This window comes from Panthera leo, chromosome D3, assembly GCF_018350215.1.
Source record: "Panthera leo isolate Ple1 chromosome D3, P.leo_Ple1_pat1.1, whole genome shotgun sequence".
Taxonomy (NCBI): domain Eukaryota; kingdom Metazoa; phylum Chordata; class Mammalia; order Carnivora; family Felidae; genus Panthera; species Panthera leo.
Window position 1 is genome coordinate 76,291,740 of NC_056690.1, and position 21,337 is coordinate 76,313,076.

Sequence of the window (21,337 nt, forward strand, 5' to 3'; positions counted from 1 at the left end):
CATTTTTTGATTGAACATTTCTCATACTGGTGCACACCCGCAACAGACGTGGTCTCAAAACTACCCGGCAGAGTTTTTGTCTTAGTATATATAAAAACAATGGTGGGTCCCACAATCAATGGCGTCTGGAATGCAATTAAACACGGCACTTACAATTCATTCCTATAGTGACTGCTGCATTCTGCACATTATTATTCTGCCTTAGCAGTTCTCGGAGGACAGTCTCCAGACACGCACAATCCTCTTTTCAGGACCTCGCGCTAGCTGGTGTTGCCGAGAGCCAAGAACAGTCGCTGAAGATGCTTACGGTCTCGCGGCTGCACGACGGCAGCTAATTCTGCTCTGTTGATCGAATCATCTCTCCACACAGAAAGAAAAAGCAGTGACAGCAGCCCCAAGACTTCTTTCCAGAGCAATGACATACGCATCTTGTATACATGGGATGTGGCCTCTTCCTTATAACCTAGCCCAACTTCACACACACACCAAGCTTCCTTTTGAAACCAATGTTCCAAACCTTGGGCTCTTCCATATCTAACATAAGGAAGGAACAGGCTCCACAGCCAAGGCCAGGATAGTGCCTCGAGAACTGAGCTAAGTGATCACATGCCATGTAGGAACCCCCGCAAACCGACAGAACTCCATGTTCCGTCCAATAGCATTTGGAACTTTGTACCTACTTTGAAAGAACAAAACTGAGATGTTAGTGAAGAAACACTGTACCTGTGTTGGGGGATAAGTCATCTAGCAGCTTCACCATGCCTTCTCCCTGCTTGGAAGTCCATATCTTGATGGGGGACCCGCCTCCGATCCTGCGGTATTGCTCCTGAATTTTGGGGGTCCGGCGTTTGGCGATGATTGGTGCCAGCTTACTAAATCATTTAACAGGTAGGTAAGTGGCTTTTGTTCCACCTTAGCAACCTCAGAAACTACTCAATAGAAAAGATAAGCAAAATTGTAAGAAGAGCCTAAGAAGATCAAGCCTTTAAAAATAGAGGCTTGAGGTCATTGACGACAGCCAGCTCTTTTGGCCTCGATTAGAGACAAGAAAACAAAACACTCTCTGGGGATTAGCCACCTCTGCCCCACGAGTTCCTCTCACAACTCACCCTGAAGATTCAGGACACTACTCAGGCGCAGGCCCTAGATGCGGGCCAGCCACTATCTTAATACTTCCTGATCCTACACCTAGCAGGAACTAGGATATGTAAGACATTGGGAAGCAAAAAATACTCTTACTTTAAGAAAATGTATTAAAAAAAAAAAAGAAAAAAAATGTATATTAATCACAGATACATTTGAATATGTGAGCAAAGTTGAATGCACAGCACAGGAATGTTCATTGCAACACTGTAAACAACATAGATGTCCACCAGTGAGCCACTGGTTAAATAAATTAAGTTATGACCAGGCAAGGCATTCTATACAGTCATGAAAAAAAATAATAAACCGGGCCTATATAATCTGTTATAGAATAATCTCCAAGATACATTGTTAATTTAAAAAAAAAATAGCAAAGTGTTAAATAATATACATAAGTACTTTCCCATCTGTGTTAAAAAGGACAGGGGAGATATATATGTGCATATATACATATACATCTATATTTATAGATATTTAGACAAGCACATGCTTGGATATGCATGGACTGTTTCTGGATTGTCACCAGAAATACATCTGTACAATTGCAGATTTCTGTATTTCTGGTTACATCTGTAACCTCCATGGTGGGTAACCGGGAGGCTGGAGTTCAAGAAAAGAGACACTTGCTTTTTACTGTGAACATGTTTATGCTGTTTGCATTTTTTTATCACGTGCATGTATAAATTTTTCATTACAAAAACCTACTTTAAAAGAGAAAGAAAAGAAAGAAGGAGGGAGGCTTGAAAGGAAGAGGACAGCCACAATATTATTAATGAATAATAATCATTGCTTCCCTGAGTATTAATCAGCTGTTGAGGGTCAAGTACAAATATATCGGTAACAATCTTTAAAGGGACATCAGGGGTGCCTGGCTGGCTCAGTCGGTTGAGTGGCCAACTCTTGATTTTGACTCAGGTCATGATTCCAGGGTCGTGGGATGGAGCCTATTTAAGATTCTCTCTCCCTCCCTCTCCCTCTGCCCCTCACTCCCGCTTGCACGCTCTCCCTAAAATAAAATTTAAAAAAAATTTAAAGGGACATCAGGTGTGTCAAGACAACTGCCATTTCCAGAGCTCTAGGGAGGAAAGGGCTCAAGGAGAGGCCCTCCAACTTGCTTTCTCTCTCCCCTGCATTTCTCTCAACATCATATCCTTCTTATACAATGGAAAATAATGATGCTGCTCTAGTCACCACCAGATAGGCACAAAAACCATTTATTTTCTGTAACTATAGAACTGACGTACACGTAAGGCAAGATGCACTACACAAGTTAGGAATAAGTGCAGGTGTTTCCACGCGTCTTACTTTTGAATAGGAAGCGTCATCAAGTCTCGGTCTAGGAAGAGCCTCAAAAGGAAGTCGTGAACATCTCCCAGGGTTTCAGGGCCCCCCATGTTCAGCATTAATATTCCAGTCTTCGGCTTCCTACATAAAATAAAATGCAGTTGACTTGTAGCTTTTTATTTTTCTGTAAGGTACACTGTTGGTTCAGCTAGCAAACTCAACATCCAATCTGTTCAGAGGTACAAACCTACAGATCTTGTCACTGCTATCACCGGGCTGCGTATCTGGGAATGCACAACGCCTCCGGTTCTGCACGGTCCCAGTTCTGACTCTGACCTTGGTCTCCCAGCTCCATCCATGGCACTGGTCTTCTCTGGGCTTGAAATGTTTCCCCATTAAGTTGTCAGTTCTGAACAAAAATCCCTCCCATTCTTTAAGGACTGAGAGTCAGGGTATAAAGCTCAAATTGTCCTGAGGCTGAAGCAAACGTTTGTGTGAATGCCTTCCAGATATACAAATTACTTGGTCTCTCCAAACTTCAGTCTCCTCGTATACAGGGAGTCCAGCAACGACCTCAAAAGGTTGTTTTGAGAATAGACAGCATAGTTATTTAGCATGATGTGGAACATATAGTAAGTTCTATCATACACAGAGAAACCATGGGTTTCCCTTTTAAACCTCCACAGTACAGGGGCGCCTGGGTGGCTCAGTCGGTCGAGCGGCCGACTTCGGCTCAGGTCACAATCTCGCGGTCCGTGAGTTCGAGCCCCGCGTCGGGCTCTGTGCTGACAGCTCGGAGCCTGGAGCCTGTTTTGGATTCTGTGTCTCCCTCTCTCTGACCCTCCCCCGTTCATGTTCTGTCTCTCCCTGTCTCAAAAATAAATAAACGTTAAAAAATTTTGAAAAAAAATAAATAAATAAAATAAAATAAACCTCCACAGTATAATAACCAGCCCATCTCTCATTCTTTTATCTGCTCCTTTCCCTTTAAACTATTATTATTGACAAATGATTTCTTGCTACTCTGCTTCCTTCTCCAGAGCCTGCTGTTCCCCCGTAGTGTCTCCTGTACGATAAAGTACACCTCTCACTTTGCACTCACCTCTCGATCCTCTACCTAGAGCGACTGCTTAAGGGATTCTGGCAAGAAATTGCTCTTACTCAAATAGGTCCCAGGCTAAAGAATCAAGCACTGAAGGAACAAGAAGAAGCAAAAAGAAAATCAAGTAGTTTGGGGGAAGTTAAATCAACAAAAGGACCATGCCAGCTCTGAACCTCTAAAACCCAGAGGAGCTCTGGACCCTGCACAGACTAAAGTGAGTCAGGCCGGGATGAGTTCTCCATTCCTAAACACCTTCAGGGGGCAAGAAGGGGCCAGAGTGGGACCAGGTGCCGCCCGCATGCTTCCGGTAGCCGCCGGAAGCCCAAGGCTAGAGACATGGAACCATGGGGTCAGAGCCTGAGATGAGGCCCTGGAGAACTGGGGGCCGTGCAGTGAAAGAGTCTGCAGGTGGGGACACTACAGGACAAGGAGTGTTTCTTCCATTCATGGTTTTTTGGTTTTTTCTTTTTTTTTGGCATTTGTAAAAATGTAGATATAATTTATATACCATAAAGTTTTCCATTTTAAAATACAATTCAGTGCTCTCTAATATACACACAAAGTTATGCAACCATAACAACTCTCTAATTCCTGAACATTTTCATCACCCCCCAAAAATATTCCCACATACTAGAACCATTCCCCATCCTCCCTCTGTCTCATTCTTGGCAACTAATCCTCCGCTTTCTCAGTCTATGCATTTGCCTATTCATAGAAATGGAATCACATGACATGTGGCCCTTTGGGCCTGGTTTCTTTCACTTGGCATAAAATGTTCAAAGTTCATCCACGTGACAGCGTGAATCAGCACTTCTTTCCTTTTTATGGCTGAATAATACTCCACAGCACGGATGGATGTACTCTCCATTCACTCTTGATAAAGCAGTGAGAAACAACCAGCCTGAAGTTTTTTTAAACTCCACTGGTACAAAGGCTGAGGGGTCCCGCTGTCTAAGCCTCCTATATCAAGGCCACCTCCAGCTACCACAGTGACTAAGCCAATCCTGCAGACATGAATCCTGTTTGGAAGACTGTCCTTAATGTGTGCTAAAGCCAATGAGATCAGGATGACATTTTAATTGCAATTTTTAAACAAGTGCTAACAACACTTGGGATAATGTTACGCAGCAGAGTGTGTCAAATTCAGACAGGAAGAAACTGTTTTCTTGCCAAACATACTACAGGTGAATGAGGTAGAAATCTGAATTCTCAACCTAAGTTTGCAAAACAAGCTGAGGCAAAATTGCTGGGGTTAGCGGAATGCTGCATTCCAGTGAAGTCAGAGATCTCCTAATTTAGACCCCACTGTAAGGACAAACTAAGTTCGCCTTTCACATCACTGTCTTAGACAGCATTTCTCTTCCTCAGCACCACTGACATTTTCGGCTGGATGAGTCTTTGCTGTGGAGGGCTATGGTGTATGTTGCAGGGTTCTAGTAGCATCCCAGCCTCTACTTGCCGGAAAGCACGGCACACACCCCGTCCCAGTTGTGACAACCAAAAACGTCTCCAGACACGGCCATTGCCAAATATGTTGGAGGTGGGGAGCATCCCCCTCCCCTACTGGGAACCACTGGGTTAGAGGAAGGGGGTTTCATCTCCTTTTTACTAAGCAACTACTCTGGAGGATGTCATTGTCCCACAACTTTCCCACCTCCTCTCACCAAAAGTCCTATCAATGAATTAACAAGCTGGTGTTTAGGTTTTTTTCTTAAATCCTAAAAATTCCAGATTCATTATATTGTGAAATTGTAAAATGCTCCCTTAATCTTTCCACTTAGACCACCCGTGCTCTGAGATCCTGTCTCTCACCCTCAAAATCTGTGACTCACAATAAATTAAGCGCATTTTTCCATGGATTGCTGCCAGTTAACAGATTACTGGTTAAGAAACCCCAGGCTAAGAGACTTACCTAAGCCATAGAGGGTATCAATGTGCAAACGAGATTTAGAACTGCTTTTCATCTATAACACCTGAGCTCAGAACAAGAGTGGCTTTAAATTGGATATGACTCTGCCCTGCAAACCCATGTTTTATAAACCGTGTTGATCTTACACATGAAAGTGATGCACATGATTTGGAAATACCTAAATACACGTGCACTTAATTCAAAACTGTGTTATGCATGACGAATGCCGCATTAGCTGCCCTAGTCTGACACCCTCTATTCGAGAATGCGAAGTGCAAAGCCTTAGCCATGGTCTCTGTTCTCCTCTCCTCCAGACAGAGCCCATCTGAGACCAAGCTCTGAATGTCAAGTTCCCTTTGTTTGAACGTAAAAGTGTAAATAGGGGAACATATTTAAAACTTCTCACTTGAAAAGGTTTCAACATTCTGCCATTTTTATATTCTGGGACTCTCAAAATAGGTTTTTCCTTTGAGCTACTAATTGTACATAACAGAAACTTAAGATCATCAATTAATAAAGAAACAGAATCATTCAATTATACTGTATATAGTCAGCACCAAGATAAAGACACAAATTCTACCTCTTCATGAAACCTCCAAGATGTAATTGGCCTGAGTATCTATGCTGCCTCTAGAACAGGGCTTGGGAAACTACAGCCCACGGGCCAGATCTGTACATACACACCCTGCCTATTTTTGTAAATAAAGTTTTATTGGAACACAGCTCCACTCATTATTTTACATAGTCGCTAAGGCTGCTTTCACATTATAACAGCAGAGTTGAATAGCAGCAAAAGAGACCAAATGGCCCACTATCTATCCCTTTACAGGCGAGTCGGCTGACCCCGGTCTAGTGGAGGTCTCATCTGGTATAGTCTGAGCACTGCGCAGCACGAGGCCTTCAGGTCTGGCACCAGAATGATATACAGAAACACTGATCACTTCATCATCTCTACTATTTTAAAACTAGGAAGAATGCAAGTGCCCCATAACATGGGAATGGGTAAATAAACTGTGATTTCATAAAATACTTGTATGCTATTAACATAATGGTGAATATTTACATTTATATGGTAGATATATTATTAAATTTAAAAAGAAGAAATTTAAAAAATACTATGTGCACGACTGTCACATTTTGGTAAATATTTACTGAATAAATATCAATCGGTACAGACATAAACACAAAACACTGGGTGGTGGGATTATCGGTGATTTTTTTAAATCTTTTTTTTGCCCATCTACATGTCCTAAAATGAACCCATTTCTTTTGTATAAAGATGATACAAAATTACTTAATGGAATTTAGACATTTTTAGATTTTTATTTAATTTAATGATATTAAGGTTATATTATTGGCTTTTGCTACTAGGATAATATAGCAATGAAATAATTTTTCTCCCCGGGTTCCACACTGAATCAGCTCTTCAGGTTACATCAAATACTCACCCTAAACCCTAAGGACTTAAAACACTTTGGACCATGGCTAAGGTGAGAAAAGCGGGGCTGTGGGGACACACAGGAACGGTGTCCAGGCTGCCAGGACAGAGACAGCGTCCCTGCTTCCTGTTTTCCTCACCAGATTCGATCACTTAGGAGGCCAGAGAGTGGAAAAGAGATGATCCGAGGCCCCACCTCTAATGCTCTATCCCCCTTCAAACCTCAGTTTACTCAGTCAGTAAACCTCAGTTTACTTCAGTCAACGTACCCAAGTTCACACAATGAAAAATAACAACCACAAAATAGGACTATTTTCATAGCTCTATCGCTAGAGGAACCAACTGTCAAGGAGTTACTAGTTTGCAACCCGTCTCCTTCTTTCGCTCGGCTAGCGTTAAGGTGGGCTATTTCTAGGCACCCAGCTAAACAACTGCCCGTTCGAGTCCTGTGCTGCCCCTATATGAGAGGAAGACCTAAGAAGAGCTGTGGCTTCCGTGATGGAAGAGGAGGCCCGGAACAACGCCAGGCCTGCTGACATCCACCCGCAAACAGCAGGGGTGACGTCCGAAACAGGTACTTTATCCCTTTAATAAATCACAAATCGTATTATGTCATTTCGAATTCCGCTCACCCTGTTAACAGTGGAAAACAATGTCAGGGTTTACTAGATAAATTCTTGACGGATTAGTCACTCCTTATCCTAAACAGAACATATATTTCATAGGTATAATTATGTTAGTTTCATAAACACATTTCTAGTGTCCATGAAATTTGTGTTACATGACATATTCCAGAACTAAATTCCTACATGATCTGCAGACTGCTGGTCCTGAGTTACGTGTCCTTTAACAAAAGCCCTGTGGGATTTTTATTTGTCAATCATATCTCAAAAAAGCCGGGGAAAAAAAATTTAACAACAATTTTTTAAATCTATAAAAATTCCCCCAAAATGTTAAAACCTTAGCGGTGTGTGTGCGTGTGTGGGTGCAACTTGTAGCCTTCCAGCTACTGAAAGAAAGCCAAGAAAACAACACTGCACTCCTTCCACACTAGCATTCCCCCGCAGCTTTCCTCTTAAGGCAGCCTGTATCCACTCACTGGCGTCTGCATCAACAAAAAGAGGTTCTTATTAGTACCTAAAATTAGATTCATACCTCTTCCCCGGTTGAACTTGAGGTTCTGGGCTTCTGGTACGCTGGGCTGTTTCTGTGGCAGCTGCCACCGTGGCTCCAACCGACTGGCCCCTCCATGGTTGGCGGGCCCTTGAGCTTCCAGGCACCACTGTGACAAAAGTAAAGTAGCGGCATGAAATCCGGCTGGGAAGCAATGTCTTTGGAGGGGGTCCTCCGAGCAGAAGTCCTGGACTTAAAATTTAAAGAGACGCTATAGCACGGGTGATTTCCCCGGCGTTTCTCGGCACTCAAGCCCTCTCTGCCGGGGGTGGGGTGGCGCCTCCTGGGATGGCTTCTCAGGACCTGCACGGAGCCTTTTGAGAAACACACCTTCTCACTCTGCCCTGGCAGATTCTGACGTGATCCCTCAGGAGAATCACCGCATGCATACGGAAGTTAGTGCGCTGCTCACACGAAAGGGAGAAGACGCGGGACGTGTTCAGAGCCACCGGTTTACGGGGTGTTACTTGAGCCAGCTTTCAACCAGTTGCACAGACCTCGCATCTGCCTATAAGCCTCCTCCAATAAAGCACCAGGGCTGAGAACCCCAGCACTGCCCTTGGACACTGACAAGGGTGGGGGGTTCTACTTTAGAGGGCCCCTTCTGGCCCTCCTCGTGCTGCAGCCTCCCCCACAGGGTATGCAGTCTGCACAGCCAAAGACCCATGGACCCCAGAGCCCATGACCTACATTCCTGACCAGGCTCCCCATACCCAGAATTCCCTGTCCCCAAAAGCCCACACCCACTCCAGGGACTGTACAGGCCTCTTTCCTAGCTCTATTCTCCCGAAAGCTGATTGTGCCATCAGTGCGAGCAATTCTTGACCTAAGGGAAGCTATTTGCAGGAGCAAGAATAGAACCTGAACCTAGACTGGAGTGTCCACATGGGTGAATGCACAAGACTCTTCACAATTCAGGGCACAGCTGGCAGTGGAAAGAGAAGCAGGGAAGCCTACAGAGCAGAGGCGACGCTCCCAAGGCCACGACACTTCTGTGGGAACTCTGAAGACTTCAACAGTTCACCCTTCCAGATCATTGCGAAGGTCTATTTGCCAGTATTGGAGAACAGAACATACTTCACAGCTTGTTAGCGGGCGATCCCACATATGATACATGGGTCTCCATGTGCACTCTTGTCCTGTGCCCCGCCAGAGTCAGCTGTGGGCCTGGAGAACCCACCTGGACTGAGAAGTCCATGGGCCATACTTAGTTGTACCATGAAGAATATTCATCCTTAAATGGCATACAGTGAAATTAAACTGAAGCTATACAATAGACACTCAAGGTAGCAATGGGGGGACGGTGGTTACTGCTGTGCCCCACACCGTACACATGACCCATTCTCAAACCAGCCGATTTGAAGCCAGCTTGAGATCAGTCTCCTTCTGCCCTCCTCCTCCTCCTTCTAAGTCAGAGTCCCGGTGAGGAACTCGGGCTGTGGACCAGCAGTTCTGACCTCATGCAGCTCTGACACTTACCAGCAACGTGACTGGGGCCAGCTGACAGCTGTGCTTATTTTCGAGCCTTAGTTTCCCCGGTAAAATGACAACACCCTGCTGTCAGGATCTTTGTGACGATTACAGCAGGTAAGACCAGCGATGCACTCTGCACAGCACCTGCCACGTACGATTAGTGCTGGCATTGGTTTCATTTGGAAGTGTCTAGGGCATAGGGACTATACCTGCTCTGATGTTTTTTCACCTACCCTGCCTATAAAATATAGGAGAATGGTATCTCCAGATTTCCAACTCCCCATATTGTGCACATTCCCAACAGAGCCAATTACGTGAGCTTGTGCTGAATAGTCCTTATTAACTCAAAGTGGAAGTGCAAAGATTGACATATAGAAGTTCAATTCTGCTCAAATGAAGTCTCAAGCCAACTCGCAGCTCCTTATTTTAGACAAGTTCAATTCTGAACTGCATGAGATGTAACCGGGTTCTCAATCAGGCCACAATGTCTGCGATTCCTGGTATGGATGAGATATTGGATTCCATGGGGTACTAGAATAGAATTTAGGCATTACATGATTTGACTGCTGGTGATAAGCCTTCCTCCTGTGAATCTTAAAAAGGGAGTGGCAGAAGGGAATCCGGGTGAGACCAGAGTCATCAACTAGTACATTAGTATTTCCTAGCACAATTTGGGAGGGTAGTTTTTCAAGTTGTCATGCCCTATACTTAACAAAATCCTCTTCTCTGTGGCCGAACAAATTCTCAGAAGGCAATGCTGCTAATAATGGATCCTTTGTGCTCAGGACATAGGGTTAGTACACCCCCCTCTCAAGGACTTCTCTGTAACACTCCTCTCCCCTAATGATCTGAAGGTTCCAAAGAAACTAAGAGTAGTCCCTGACCAAACGACCAACAGACATGTAGCTAAAGGAGTTTTAAGTAATTGTTCAAAGGACGAGCTGAGACTCCTGAAGACACTCAGTTCACAGCTTACGAGAAATCCAAGGGCACAGACAGCATTGTATAGCATAGAGCATATGTTCCAGAGCCAGAGACATCTAGCAGAAATCCCAGATAGGACCAAACAGGCTGTGTGTGGGAGTAGTTGGGCAACTCAAAGAACTACTCCCTTTTCCCATCTGTATAATGGTGATCAGGTCAACCCTGCAGGGCTGCTGTGAACATCAGGAAAAAAAATCTTTACATCTATGTCCAGAACCAAGAACAGTGCCTGGCACACTGCATGTGGTTAAGAAGTAAGAATACTCAACAGCAGGGACTTGCCCACTTATGAACTGAGACCAGGTATTCTAACCCTATTTATTTTTTTCTAATTTTGTAAACGTTTACTCATTTTTGATAAAGACGGAGCGTGAGTGGGGGAGGGGCAGAGAGAGACACACACAGAATCTAAAGCAGGCTCCAGGCTCTGAGCTGTCAGCACAGAGCCTGATGAGGGGCTCGAACTCATGGACTGTGAGATCATGACCTGAGCCGAAGTCAGACGCTTAACCGACTGAGCCACCCAGGGACCCCTTCTACCCCTACCTATGACATTAACTGCTGGTCTACCTTTTAAAGGCCTACAAACCATAAAAGCTATAAAACTAGGAAAATGCAGAAGAGAATATAAAGAAAGCAAAACTTTGTAACTCCTGGACAAACCCAAAAGGTGAAGCATTCAAAAGTATATATATAATTTAAGAGGTTCATGGGTATTAACTGGTTCTCCAAAACCAAATTATTTAATATTTTGGATGCTTAGAGGTAGGGCAGGGGAGGTTATAAAGCAAGGCATGCAAGTACTTTAATATATAATGAAGCCATTTTTTTTAAGTTTATTTATTTATTTTGAGAGAGAGAAAGAGAGAGAGAGAAAGGAGGGTGGGGGGACAGGGTCAGAGAGAGAGGGAGACAGAGAATCCTAAGCAGGCTGTGCATTGCAGAGCCTGATGTGAGGCTTGAACTCACAAACTGTGAGATCATGACCTGAGCCAAAGTCGGATGCTTAACCGACTGAGCCACCCAGGCACCCCAGAGCCACTTCCTATCACATAGGAGATGAGATTTATTTCAAAAGGTACTTATAAAAATAGGTAACATTTTAAAAACTAACAAATAACTGGGGCACCTGGGTGGCTCAGTCAGTTAAGCATCCGACTCCTGATTTTGGCTCAGGTCATGATCTCACAGTTCACGAGTCTGAGCCCCACGTCGGGCTCGGCACTGAGCCTGCTTGGGATTCTCTCTCTCCCTCTCTGTCTCTGTCTCTCCCCTGCTCTCTCAAAAATAAGTAAATAAAGTTTAGAAAGTTAAAATTAACTTAAATAACATCCAATATTGTGATTATTAATAAACATTTGGGGAGGGGAGGCTTTAAAAAAAGAATTATTTTCTGGTATGGCACCAAAATGTTCTAATGTCCTTAATTAAAACACTGATATTCTTCTTCATTATTCTAGATTCTTTTTCTAATTATGAAAGACATGGGACACTTGGGTGGCTCAGTTGGTTGAACATCTGACTTTGGCTCAGGTCATGATCTCCTGGTTTATGGGTTCGAGCCCGGCGTTGGTCTCTGTGCTGACTTTCAGATCCTGGAGCCTGTTTCGGATTTTGTGTCTCCCTCTCTCTCTGCCCCTCCTCTGCTCATACTCTGTCTCTCAAAAATAAATAAATGTTAAAAAAGAAAGAAAGAAAGAAAGAAAGAAAGAAAGAAAGAAAGAAAGAAAGAAAAAAGAAAGAAAGAAAAAGACAGACATATATGCTCAGTGTTGAAAATTTGGAAAGAAAAGGCAAAAAGAAAAAACAATAATTCATTAGTCTACCAACTTTCTAATTCAAAAATACATACAGTATATACAGTATGTGGCCCACGTCAGAGTTTATTGATTCCATAACATGCTAAAAACTTAGTGTAAAACTTTGTTTTTGTACTTTTACTTTCCGAATTCATTTTCAGAAATACTACTCAATTTTTTCTAACTCAGATGTTAATTCCTTCATATCAACAAGATGATTAAAGTATTATAACTACATCTTAAAAATCAGAGTTCATAATTCAATTGGACTTCAAATCCACATTTGCTAGGGTTTCTGAATCCTTCCGCTTAGTTACTCATAATCTGGAACAAATCATTTAAAGCTTCTTAGATTGTTCTATGACCTCAAATCTAAAACCTGTAAGACTCTGCCACAGAAATGGCTGATGAAAGAAAAGGCTAATTCAATACATCTTTCAGGAACATTACTGGTACTGTCCTTCCTCTTCTTAAAAAAAAAAAAAAAAGATGCCTTTTGCTCCACATACCCTTTGTGCCTTGGCCCTCACCACAAACTGGGTCTTTACTATCTTCCTCACAAAGGCACCTGTAATAAGATATGGAAATTCAAAGTGGATTCTCTCCATTCCCGTGCCAGACTGAAGAATTTGGGAACTTTCTTAGAGAAATAAAGCAGGTCTGTGTCCGGTCATCATTCAAATGCCTTAACTAAGCATCTTAGTGTGCCCCAGCCTTTCACATAATAACTGAACATTTAAGGGTCTCAATGTATCTACTGCATGACAGGCACTGTGCTACAAGTTTTACCGGCATCCAGCTAATCTTCATGCCAAGCCCGTGAAGTATATTACCTTTCTCCTTTCATCTTTACCAAAACTCAAGCCAGGTGAGTGTCTTACTCAAGGGGTCACAGTTAAAAATGCTGCAGAGTTAGTGTGCCAACCAGGTGTTTCTCGCGCAAACTCCTCAGCTCATCCTAGAAGCACCCTACATTCAAAATTTGCATGAGAAACATGTTGGGTTGTCACTAGATCTTGTTCGTTCTTCAAAAATCTCTAGGAAATACTAGCCCAGACTCCCTCGCAGTGGGTGCTACCTGCCTAAGGACAAGTGAGCACCGGGTGACGCCAGGGGCTAAGACAGAGGAGCAGTGGGCACACTGCGACCTCCATCACCAGGGAGGGAACCCCATGACCCATGTCCGTGGTGATGACGATGATGATGCCTTAGTTACCGTCCTCAGTGGTAGGTCCGTAACACACCCTCCCTCCCATAATGCTCACAACCCGTGACGCTCATGGTTATGCTTTTACAGATAAGAACTAAGGTGCGGATAAACCCCGGCACTGCTCACGGTAACCCCGCTGACTCATGGTGCTCCGGGACCTCTCCTGGCCGCGTCCCAGGGACCCCAGACGACCCGTGTACCGCCCCCCCTTCAGCCCTTCCCAGGGGAGGGCCCCTTTCCGGTCCCTTCTCCAGGTCGCCCCTCGCCCCATAGCGCGGAGCTTCCTGCGCCGCTCCCGGAACCCCCTCAAGCCGGAGGGCCCCGGCGCGAGCTGCGCTGCCCACGCCGTCGCAGGGACCCCGGCAGCGGTGGCGGCCGCGACAGCCTCACTTACGCCGATCGCGGAGCAGGGCGCCCGCAGCTCGCAGGGCCGCAGCCATGTTGATGCCGCCTGAGAGCTTTCCCGGGGCAGCTTCGGCCCGGGACTCGGGTTCCTCCCACGGCGGCGCGATCCGGTACCGGCCCGGAGACCTCCGAGCTGCTGGCACTGCCACCACAGGCCGCCTTATCTTAAGTTGCGGCCCCCTGCGCCCTCGCGGCGCACCCGTTCATTCGCTGCCTGGCCGGGCCTAGCCGGGGCTCGGGGGCGGGGCCAGAGGAAGACACGCCCCTCGAGACAGCTGGCCCGGGCGTGGGGCCTTCGGCCGGGGGGAGGGGGGGTGGAAGGGGTAAAAGGGGCCCGAGGCTGTGCTAGCGGCCCCGCCCCACCAGCCGGCGGTTCCAGCCCAGCAGCCCCTCTCCCGCCCCCGGTCACCCTGAACGAACGCCCTGGTTGCATCTGCCAGTCTGGCCAAGGCGGAAACCGCCGCCACAACTCGGCAAAGGGCTTTCCAGACTTTTTCAATACTATGACTTAGATATGAGAATGCTTTTGCCTCACTTCTCCAGTTTGCTTGCCTCGTTATAGTACAACTGAGCCGACCCTGTTTTGTTGTAAGCTTGGTTTTCAGAGTAGGAAAAGGAATTGTTTTATATGAGACACTCGTGAATGACATCTTTAATTTCCCTGTGGCATCTCTATACAGCACAGTTTGACAGGCGGGACCAGAAAGCAAACATTATACTGCTAACGCGAGAACGTTAGGAAAAGTGAACGCCAGTCCAGCAAATGGGTTTCTGGGAGGGATCGCATGGTGAAGTTTGCCCGTATATCTGCGCACCGTCGCAAGGTAGCTGTCTGGTCCCAATCCCTCACACGCAACAGGCACTGCTCTTAATTCTAGCCATTCCTGCATTCCCACACCTGCACCTGCCAACGGTACCCATTGTTCTGTGTGCCTTGAAGTACAAGACCAACCTTGGAACAGAAAGGTCTCAGGCATTATTCATTCGTTGAACAAGTATTGACCACCTACTGTGTGCATTGGAAAAACAGCAGTGAACAGAGAAGACAAGTGGCTTACATGGGGGTTGAGGGAGAGACAAAATAATCAGGATATGTATTGTTGGGGGTGATGATGAGCGTTAGAAAGAAGGAAGTAATATAAGGGAGATGGAGAAGGGGAGACTCTACTGCAATCTGAAATAGATAGGTCAGAGAAATTCTCACTGACATCTGGACAAAGGCCTGAAGGAAGTAGGGGGGCAAGCTATGTGGAATATTTTGGGACGATGGAGTCTGAGTTGAAAACCACTTTTCTGTAGCTAAAATTTGTTCCTGGTTAGTTTATTATTAAAGTTGGTCCTCCTTATGGTTATAAGCCAAATATAAAACATCAAATTAAGTGCCTTTCATATTACCTACATGATCTTCAGATCCAAGCAGATGTCCCCTGAGAAATGGACAGTAAAACTTGCCCCAAGTGCTAAACTGCTCTCCTACATATTCTGCTAACTCTCTACGCTCATAATGAAAATTACATGCATTTAATTTGCCCTTTGGAGGTGACCTTCATAATGTACTTCTCTACCTAAAGCTTAAACATTTCTTTTAAGTAAGCTGCACAGAAAGCCTCTACATTTTGAAATGCTGTGCTGGACGAAGTGTAGACAAGTCCTGAGAACTGGGAAAGGCTAACTAAGGGTTTTAGATGTTTGAGCTGGATAGGCTCTTAGCTAGTCTGGAAGGCTCTGGATAAGTCACCCCTGCCTCCCCAGGGCTATGCCCCTTCTGCTAGGTGGAGATAACAAGGGCTTCTGGCCCCTCCTAGAGAAATGCTGATGATTAGTGACAATGCACAAAGGTGCCAAATCTCACATAATCAACAGCTAGGACGGGTATCTGCCCAGGAACCAGCAACACATGCTTTATGAAATATATCAACATAATAACATTTTTAAAAATGAATTAGTAGTTGCATACATTTTATTCATATCTTATATTTTCATTTTTACTCACTTGAAAAAAAAATTCAAAATCCCTCATGTACAAAACCCCCCAATGCACATATTAAGACTCATAGGTTATAGGTGGAAATAGAACTTCATTATTTTTCCTGAACAGGGAGTATCATAAAAACTGTTATTTCTAATCTCTGACTTATTTCTCACAAATATCAAATATAATAGCTTCCCAACAAGTACATTTTTATGTTTTTATGAAATGAAAGCAGATAAAATGCATTTTATACTGGTCGTTTCCAAAACTGATTAGAAAACACAGCACTTCACCCAGAAATTCTAAATGTGGGTTTATTAAGGAAACCAGAAAACCCCTTAAACAGCTAAGCAAATTTATAAAACAATAAGAGATTTGTGTGTGTGTGTGTGTGCATGTGTGTGCATATGTACATATAAATGCATTTTTTTCTGGCTTACGTATTTGTAACAAAGGTATATACCACTTGTCTTAGCAAACAGAAGGCCAAAGGCACAGTCTCAGGGTCAACTCAATAAGCCGCACCCCCACCGCACAGGAGAAAGGTTGTCTGAAACTGGGTGACTTAATTAGTGAAAAAAAGCACTCTCCTGTCACAGACAGCCCTCTGAGTTCAGCCTTTGGTCCTAAATAAAATGAACTTGTTGGTTTCAGCTCAATGCTTCAGGGAAGGGCAGGGGGATCACCTAATTCATTATTTGTCATGATTGGCACCTCTGAGCTACACACACCAAATTTAGATTACTCAATTCTGTCTCCTTAATCAGAAAAACAACAGGGCAAGAAGGGGTGGTGTGCAGCACAAGAGAAACCGTGGCTGCGTGAGGCAGCCAAATGGTGAGCTGTAATGATCACTCAGAGAAATCTGATCGATTGTCCCCACAATTGTTTTACAGCAAAGAGGCCACCAAATCCAGGCCAATGTGGTGTGCATTTTGACTTCCTCTCTTAACCACACAGAGCCTTAAGCCACGAGTGATGAGGGATTTATTAGTCCATCTATACATATTTACTGAGAGTCCACGATAAGCAAAGCATGTATCAGGCAACGGGAAGGATAAAAAAGTAAAGAGCAAAATGTACTCTCAAGGAACTCATTCATTTATGAAGCAAATAGCATGGAGAGCCTACCTATGTCAGGTACGTAGTAGGCACTGGGTTTGCAGCAATGAACCACACTGTTTTCTACTTTCATGGATCTTAGGCTCTTTTTTTTTTCTTTTTAGGTTTATTTATTTATTTTTGAGAGAGCGGGGGAGGGCCAGAGAAAGGGAGAGACAGAAGCCCAAGCAGGCTCCGCACGGTCAGCGCAGGACCTAATGCAGGACTCAAACCCACGAACCGTGAGATCATGACCTGGGCCGAAATCAAGAGTCAGACGCTTAACCGACTGAGTCCCCCAAGCCCCCGCCCTGGAACTTACATTCTTGACGGCAAGGAAGACAATAAGTGAAAGATGCACAATATAATGTCGGGTGTGACTAGGGACCATGAAGAAAAGTGAAAGAGGCAAAGGAGTGGAGAGAGGCAGGAAGCGCTAGTTTCGGTGGTGCAGCTGGACACAGCCTCTCTGCAAAGGTGGCATTTGAGCGGGGACCCATGGAGAGCGAGGGGGCTCTCTGCCGAAGGGCTTTGCAAGCAGAGGGACCAGCGAGGCGGGAACACATTGAAGCTTAAGTTAGTTTCCTGGGGCTGCTGGGACAAAAATACCACAAACCAGGTGGCTGAAGACAGCAGAAATGCACAGCCCTGAAGGCTTAGAAGTCCACAAGCAAGGTGCCAACAGGACCGTGCTCCCTCTTAAATCTGTGGAAGAGAATCCTTCCCTGTTTTTCCCAGCTGCCGGGGTGGCCAGCAATCCTCAGCCGTACTTGGTCCGTAGCTGCATCACTCCATCTCTGCCTCCATCGCCACTGGACTTTCTCTGTGTCTGTCCTTTCGTAACCGTAAGGACACCAGTCATATCGGGGTTTTGTTGAATACTGGCCTACCCTAGGGACCTAGCCTATTGACCTCATCTTAAATTAATTACATCTGCAAAGATCCTATTTCCAAATAAGGTCACATTTGTAAGTAGCAGAGGTGAGGGTTTCTACATATCTTTGTAGGGGACATAACCCATAGCAAGGCTTTTTTTTATTTTTTATTTTTTTTTTAATGTTTATTTTTTGAGAGAGAGAAAGAGAGAGAGACAGAGTGCGAGTGGAGGAGGGGCAGAGAGAGAGAGGGAGACACAGAATGAATCTGAAGCAGGCTCCAGGTCCTGAGCTGTCAGCACAGAGCCCAACGTGGGGCTCAAACCCACAAGCTGTGAGATCATGACCCGAGCTGGAGTCAGACGCTCAACTGACTGAGCCACCCAGGGACCCCCATTTAAAAAAAAATTTTTTTTTATGTTTATTTTTTTTGAGAGAGAGTGCGAGCGGGGGAGGGAACCCATAGCAAGGCTTTTGAGGAACAGCAAGGGGACCCATGTGTCTTGAGCAGAGCATGTGGGGTAAGCGGCAAGAAACTTGGGCCGATTGATGCAGGACTTTGTAGGTGACGAAACACTGTGGTCCCCCGAGTCATCTCCCTTTAGCACAGTGACCCACAGTGTTTCAGAAGGTTCACTTTGCAGTGTGGGAAATAGATAGGAGCTCCTTAGCCAGTATTAAGACACTTGCCGCGTGACCAAATTCGTTCATTTTCTTCTCTGGGTTGTGGGGTTTTTTAAGTTCATATGGGTCAGAGTGTTTTTTCCCAGAGAGTTCTCTGCTCCCTGGGTGGTGGAAGGATCCCTAGAAGACTTTCTGGTTTGACTCTGCCAGGATCCAGGGATCCCGCCAGTCTTAGACGGGGTGGGTGTTCATTTCTCAGCTTGGTTTTCCTGCTCCTGGCAGTTGTGTAAAAACCAGGAGCGTTGACTCTTTCCAGGAAGCTTTCATTCCCTATGCAGAGCCCTGAGCGATGGCAGCCTTCCTTGTCCTTCTCTGGGTCCCAAGACCAATTTTCTAGATCTCTTCTCACACAAGAACCACTCTGAGGCCCTGCTTCATGCAAGAAGGGGTCCTGCTGTTTTTCCACCTTTCTGTCTGGGCATTCTTGGAGCTGGGTACACAATGCATTCACTTTGTGGAAACTCATGGAGTTGCACATTTATGATATGTGACCTTTTCTGTAAGTTATATTTTAATAAAAATATATAATATATATTCAATAAAATAGTAAATATTAATATTAATATACAATATTATATAATATATAATAATATATTAATAATATATATTTAATACAAATATATTTAATACAAATATATTTAAAAAGCACCTTCCCTGTGTCTTTATCTGGGCTCAGTTCTCCCCCTAACCCTCAACCCGAACCTAAAAGCCCTGGCCTTGAGACCCTCAGACCTCCCTGCCCTCTGCTTCTAATGCCTAGAGATATGCCTTTCACACTCAGCTGAGATTTGGGGGGTGGAGGGAATTATTATGTTTATTTAGTAAATCGATCTGTTTACCGCGGGGGAGCTAGAGGTGACCAGAGGTTTCCCGGATAAAAGTCAGTGATGACTTCAGGCTGAGAGGAGGAAGGAATGCTTTTTCATCCAAGTGGTCTCAGAACTTACAAGAAGAGAGGAACTGGAATGTCTTCAACGTGAGGGGACGCCACGGAGGCAGAAAAGCACACAGTACCCAAGAGCAAGGGATTCACGTCACCACTGCACAGGGAGGGGGAAGGACTAAAAGTTATAAGCTGAGGGGCTCACGGACTGGGGATAGTCGTGACGGTCCCTGAGAAGCGGAGCCTGCTGGGGGCTGTGCTCTGAGGAAAACAGTTGAGCAAGTGGTGTGCAGCCTACAGAGCGCGAGACACGTGGGGTGGGGAGAACAGGTAGGAGACAGGAGACAGTGCTGATGGTTTCAAGCACAAACCTAGAAGGAGTGGGGAGAAAAGGGAACCACCGCAACAGAATTTTGGGACCCGGAAGGCAGATGGATAAATGGCTAATGACTTAGCAACCCAAGAACCCTAAGCTGGCCATCCTAAGAACCATCGAGAGTCACACGACAGAATCCCTAGGCGGCTCAGGATTGGCGCTACCAGGTGGCTCTGGGGGTGGGGGTGGAGAGAGGGATGCTAGGAGACGGATTGAAAGTTGGATAAAGAAGTCAGACTTCCCAGATCCCCCAACTGCAACAGCCGGCTGGAGGTGAGGTTGCTGGGAGGCCGCCCAAGGCTCTGGGCTGAAGATAGCAGGTGCACTGCAGAGCAGGTGCACATCTACCCACACGCTGGAAGCCTTTCCAGCCCTGTTTGGAATTCTCGGCAGGTAACCATGAAGCACTACCCGACAACTGAGGAAAGCCTCTAACTGGAAAAAGACACCCAGCCAAGTAGAAGAAAACAATATGGAGGAAACAGGGAAGATGCAGTTAGAAAATGTGGAATAGAGACCTTAGAGACGGAACTTTCTGAGGTCAGAATAAGAATTAAAAAAAATTTTTTTTTATCCTTTACTCTGCTAAGAGATGAAAAACTCAATAGGACTGGGAAAAGGTTGAGGAACTTCCAGAAAATACCAAACCCCCTCCCCCACCAAAAAAAGATAAAAGAACATTTAGGGGCGCCTGGGTGGCACAGTGGGTTGAGCGTCGAACTCTCGAATTCAGCTCACGTCATGATCTTGCAGTGCATGGGTTTGAGCCCCACATCAGGCTCCACGCTGACAGCTCGGAGCCTACTTGGGATTCTCACTCTTTTTTTTCTTTTCTTTTTTTTTAACATTTATTCATTTTTGAGAGTGAGAGATGCAGAGCATGAGCAGGGGAGGGGCAGAGAGAGAGGGAGACACAGAATCAGAAGCAGGCTCCAGGCTCTGAGCTGTCAGCATAGAGCCTGACGCGGGGCTCGAACCCACAAACCGTGAGATCATGACCTGAGCCGAAGTCAAACACTTAACTGACTGAGCCACCCAGGTGCCCCATCTCGCTCTTTCTTACTCTCTGCCCCTCTCCCACTCACACTCGTTTGCTCACTTGCTCTCTCTCTCAAAATAAAAACTTTTAAAAAAAAGAACATTTAAAAAGCCTTATATCTGAATAATAGTTTTAGAAAGAAAGCAAAACAAAAACAAAACAGAAGGGAGACTTTCAATGAAGCAACTTAAGAAACTTCTTCACAGCTCCAGGGCACGATTTTCTGGATGTAAAAGGGGCTGGTCAACCATCCAGTGGGAATGAATGCAAAGTCCCAAGAAATATCATGAAATTTTGGAACACTGGGGGCAAGTTTTCCAGAAGAGACAGGTCATATGCAAAGGACCAGGTGTGAGAATGCTTGGGAATTCTCAGTAGCAACACGGGAAGTCAGGACTTCAAAATTCTGAAGGAAACGTGCTTGTTGGCCCACATTTTAATATGGAGACTATGGTTCAAGTGCAAAGATGGATCAAGAGCGTGTCCA

The 21,337-nt window shown here is 45.1% G+C and overlaps 1 protein-coding gene across 5 annotated transcripts in view; it reads right to left on the reverse strand.

The window, feature by feature from the left end:
* FECH (ferrochelatase) overlaps positions 1 to 14,147 on the reverse strand; it is a 37,614-nt gene extending 23,467 nt beyond the window's left edge. For 2 of the 5 annotated variants that reach the window (XM_042910578.1, XM_042910581.1), the window contains exons 1-5: positions 9,529 to 9,668; positions 8,032 to 8,158; positions 2,675 to 2,805; positions 2,449 to 2,568; positions 724 to 872 (exon numbers count right to left, since the gene is read on the reverse strand). In XM_042910578.1, coding sequence (XP_042766512.1) covers positions 724 to 872; positions 2,449 to 2,568; positions 2,675 to 2,805; positions 8,032 to 8,127 — 496 coding nt within the window. In that variant the 5' untranslated portion in view covers positions 8,128 to 8,158; positions 9,529 to 9,668. Of the gene's footprint in view, positions 1 to 723; positions 873 to 2,448; positions 2,569 to 2,674; positions 2,806 to 3,529; positions 3,620 to 8,031; positions 8,159 to 9,528; positions 9,669 to 13,909 lie in introns of those variants that run through there. The other 3 variants (XM_042910579.1, XM_042910583.1, XM_042910580.1) reach the window with 3 other exon arrangements.
* Between the last annotated feature and the right edge of the window lie 7,190 nt (positions 14,148 to 21,337).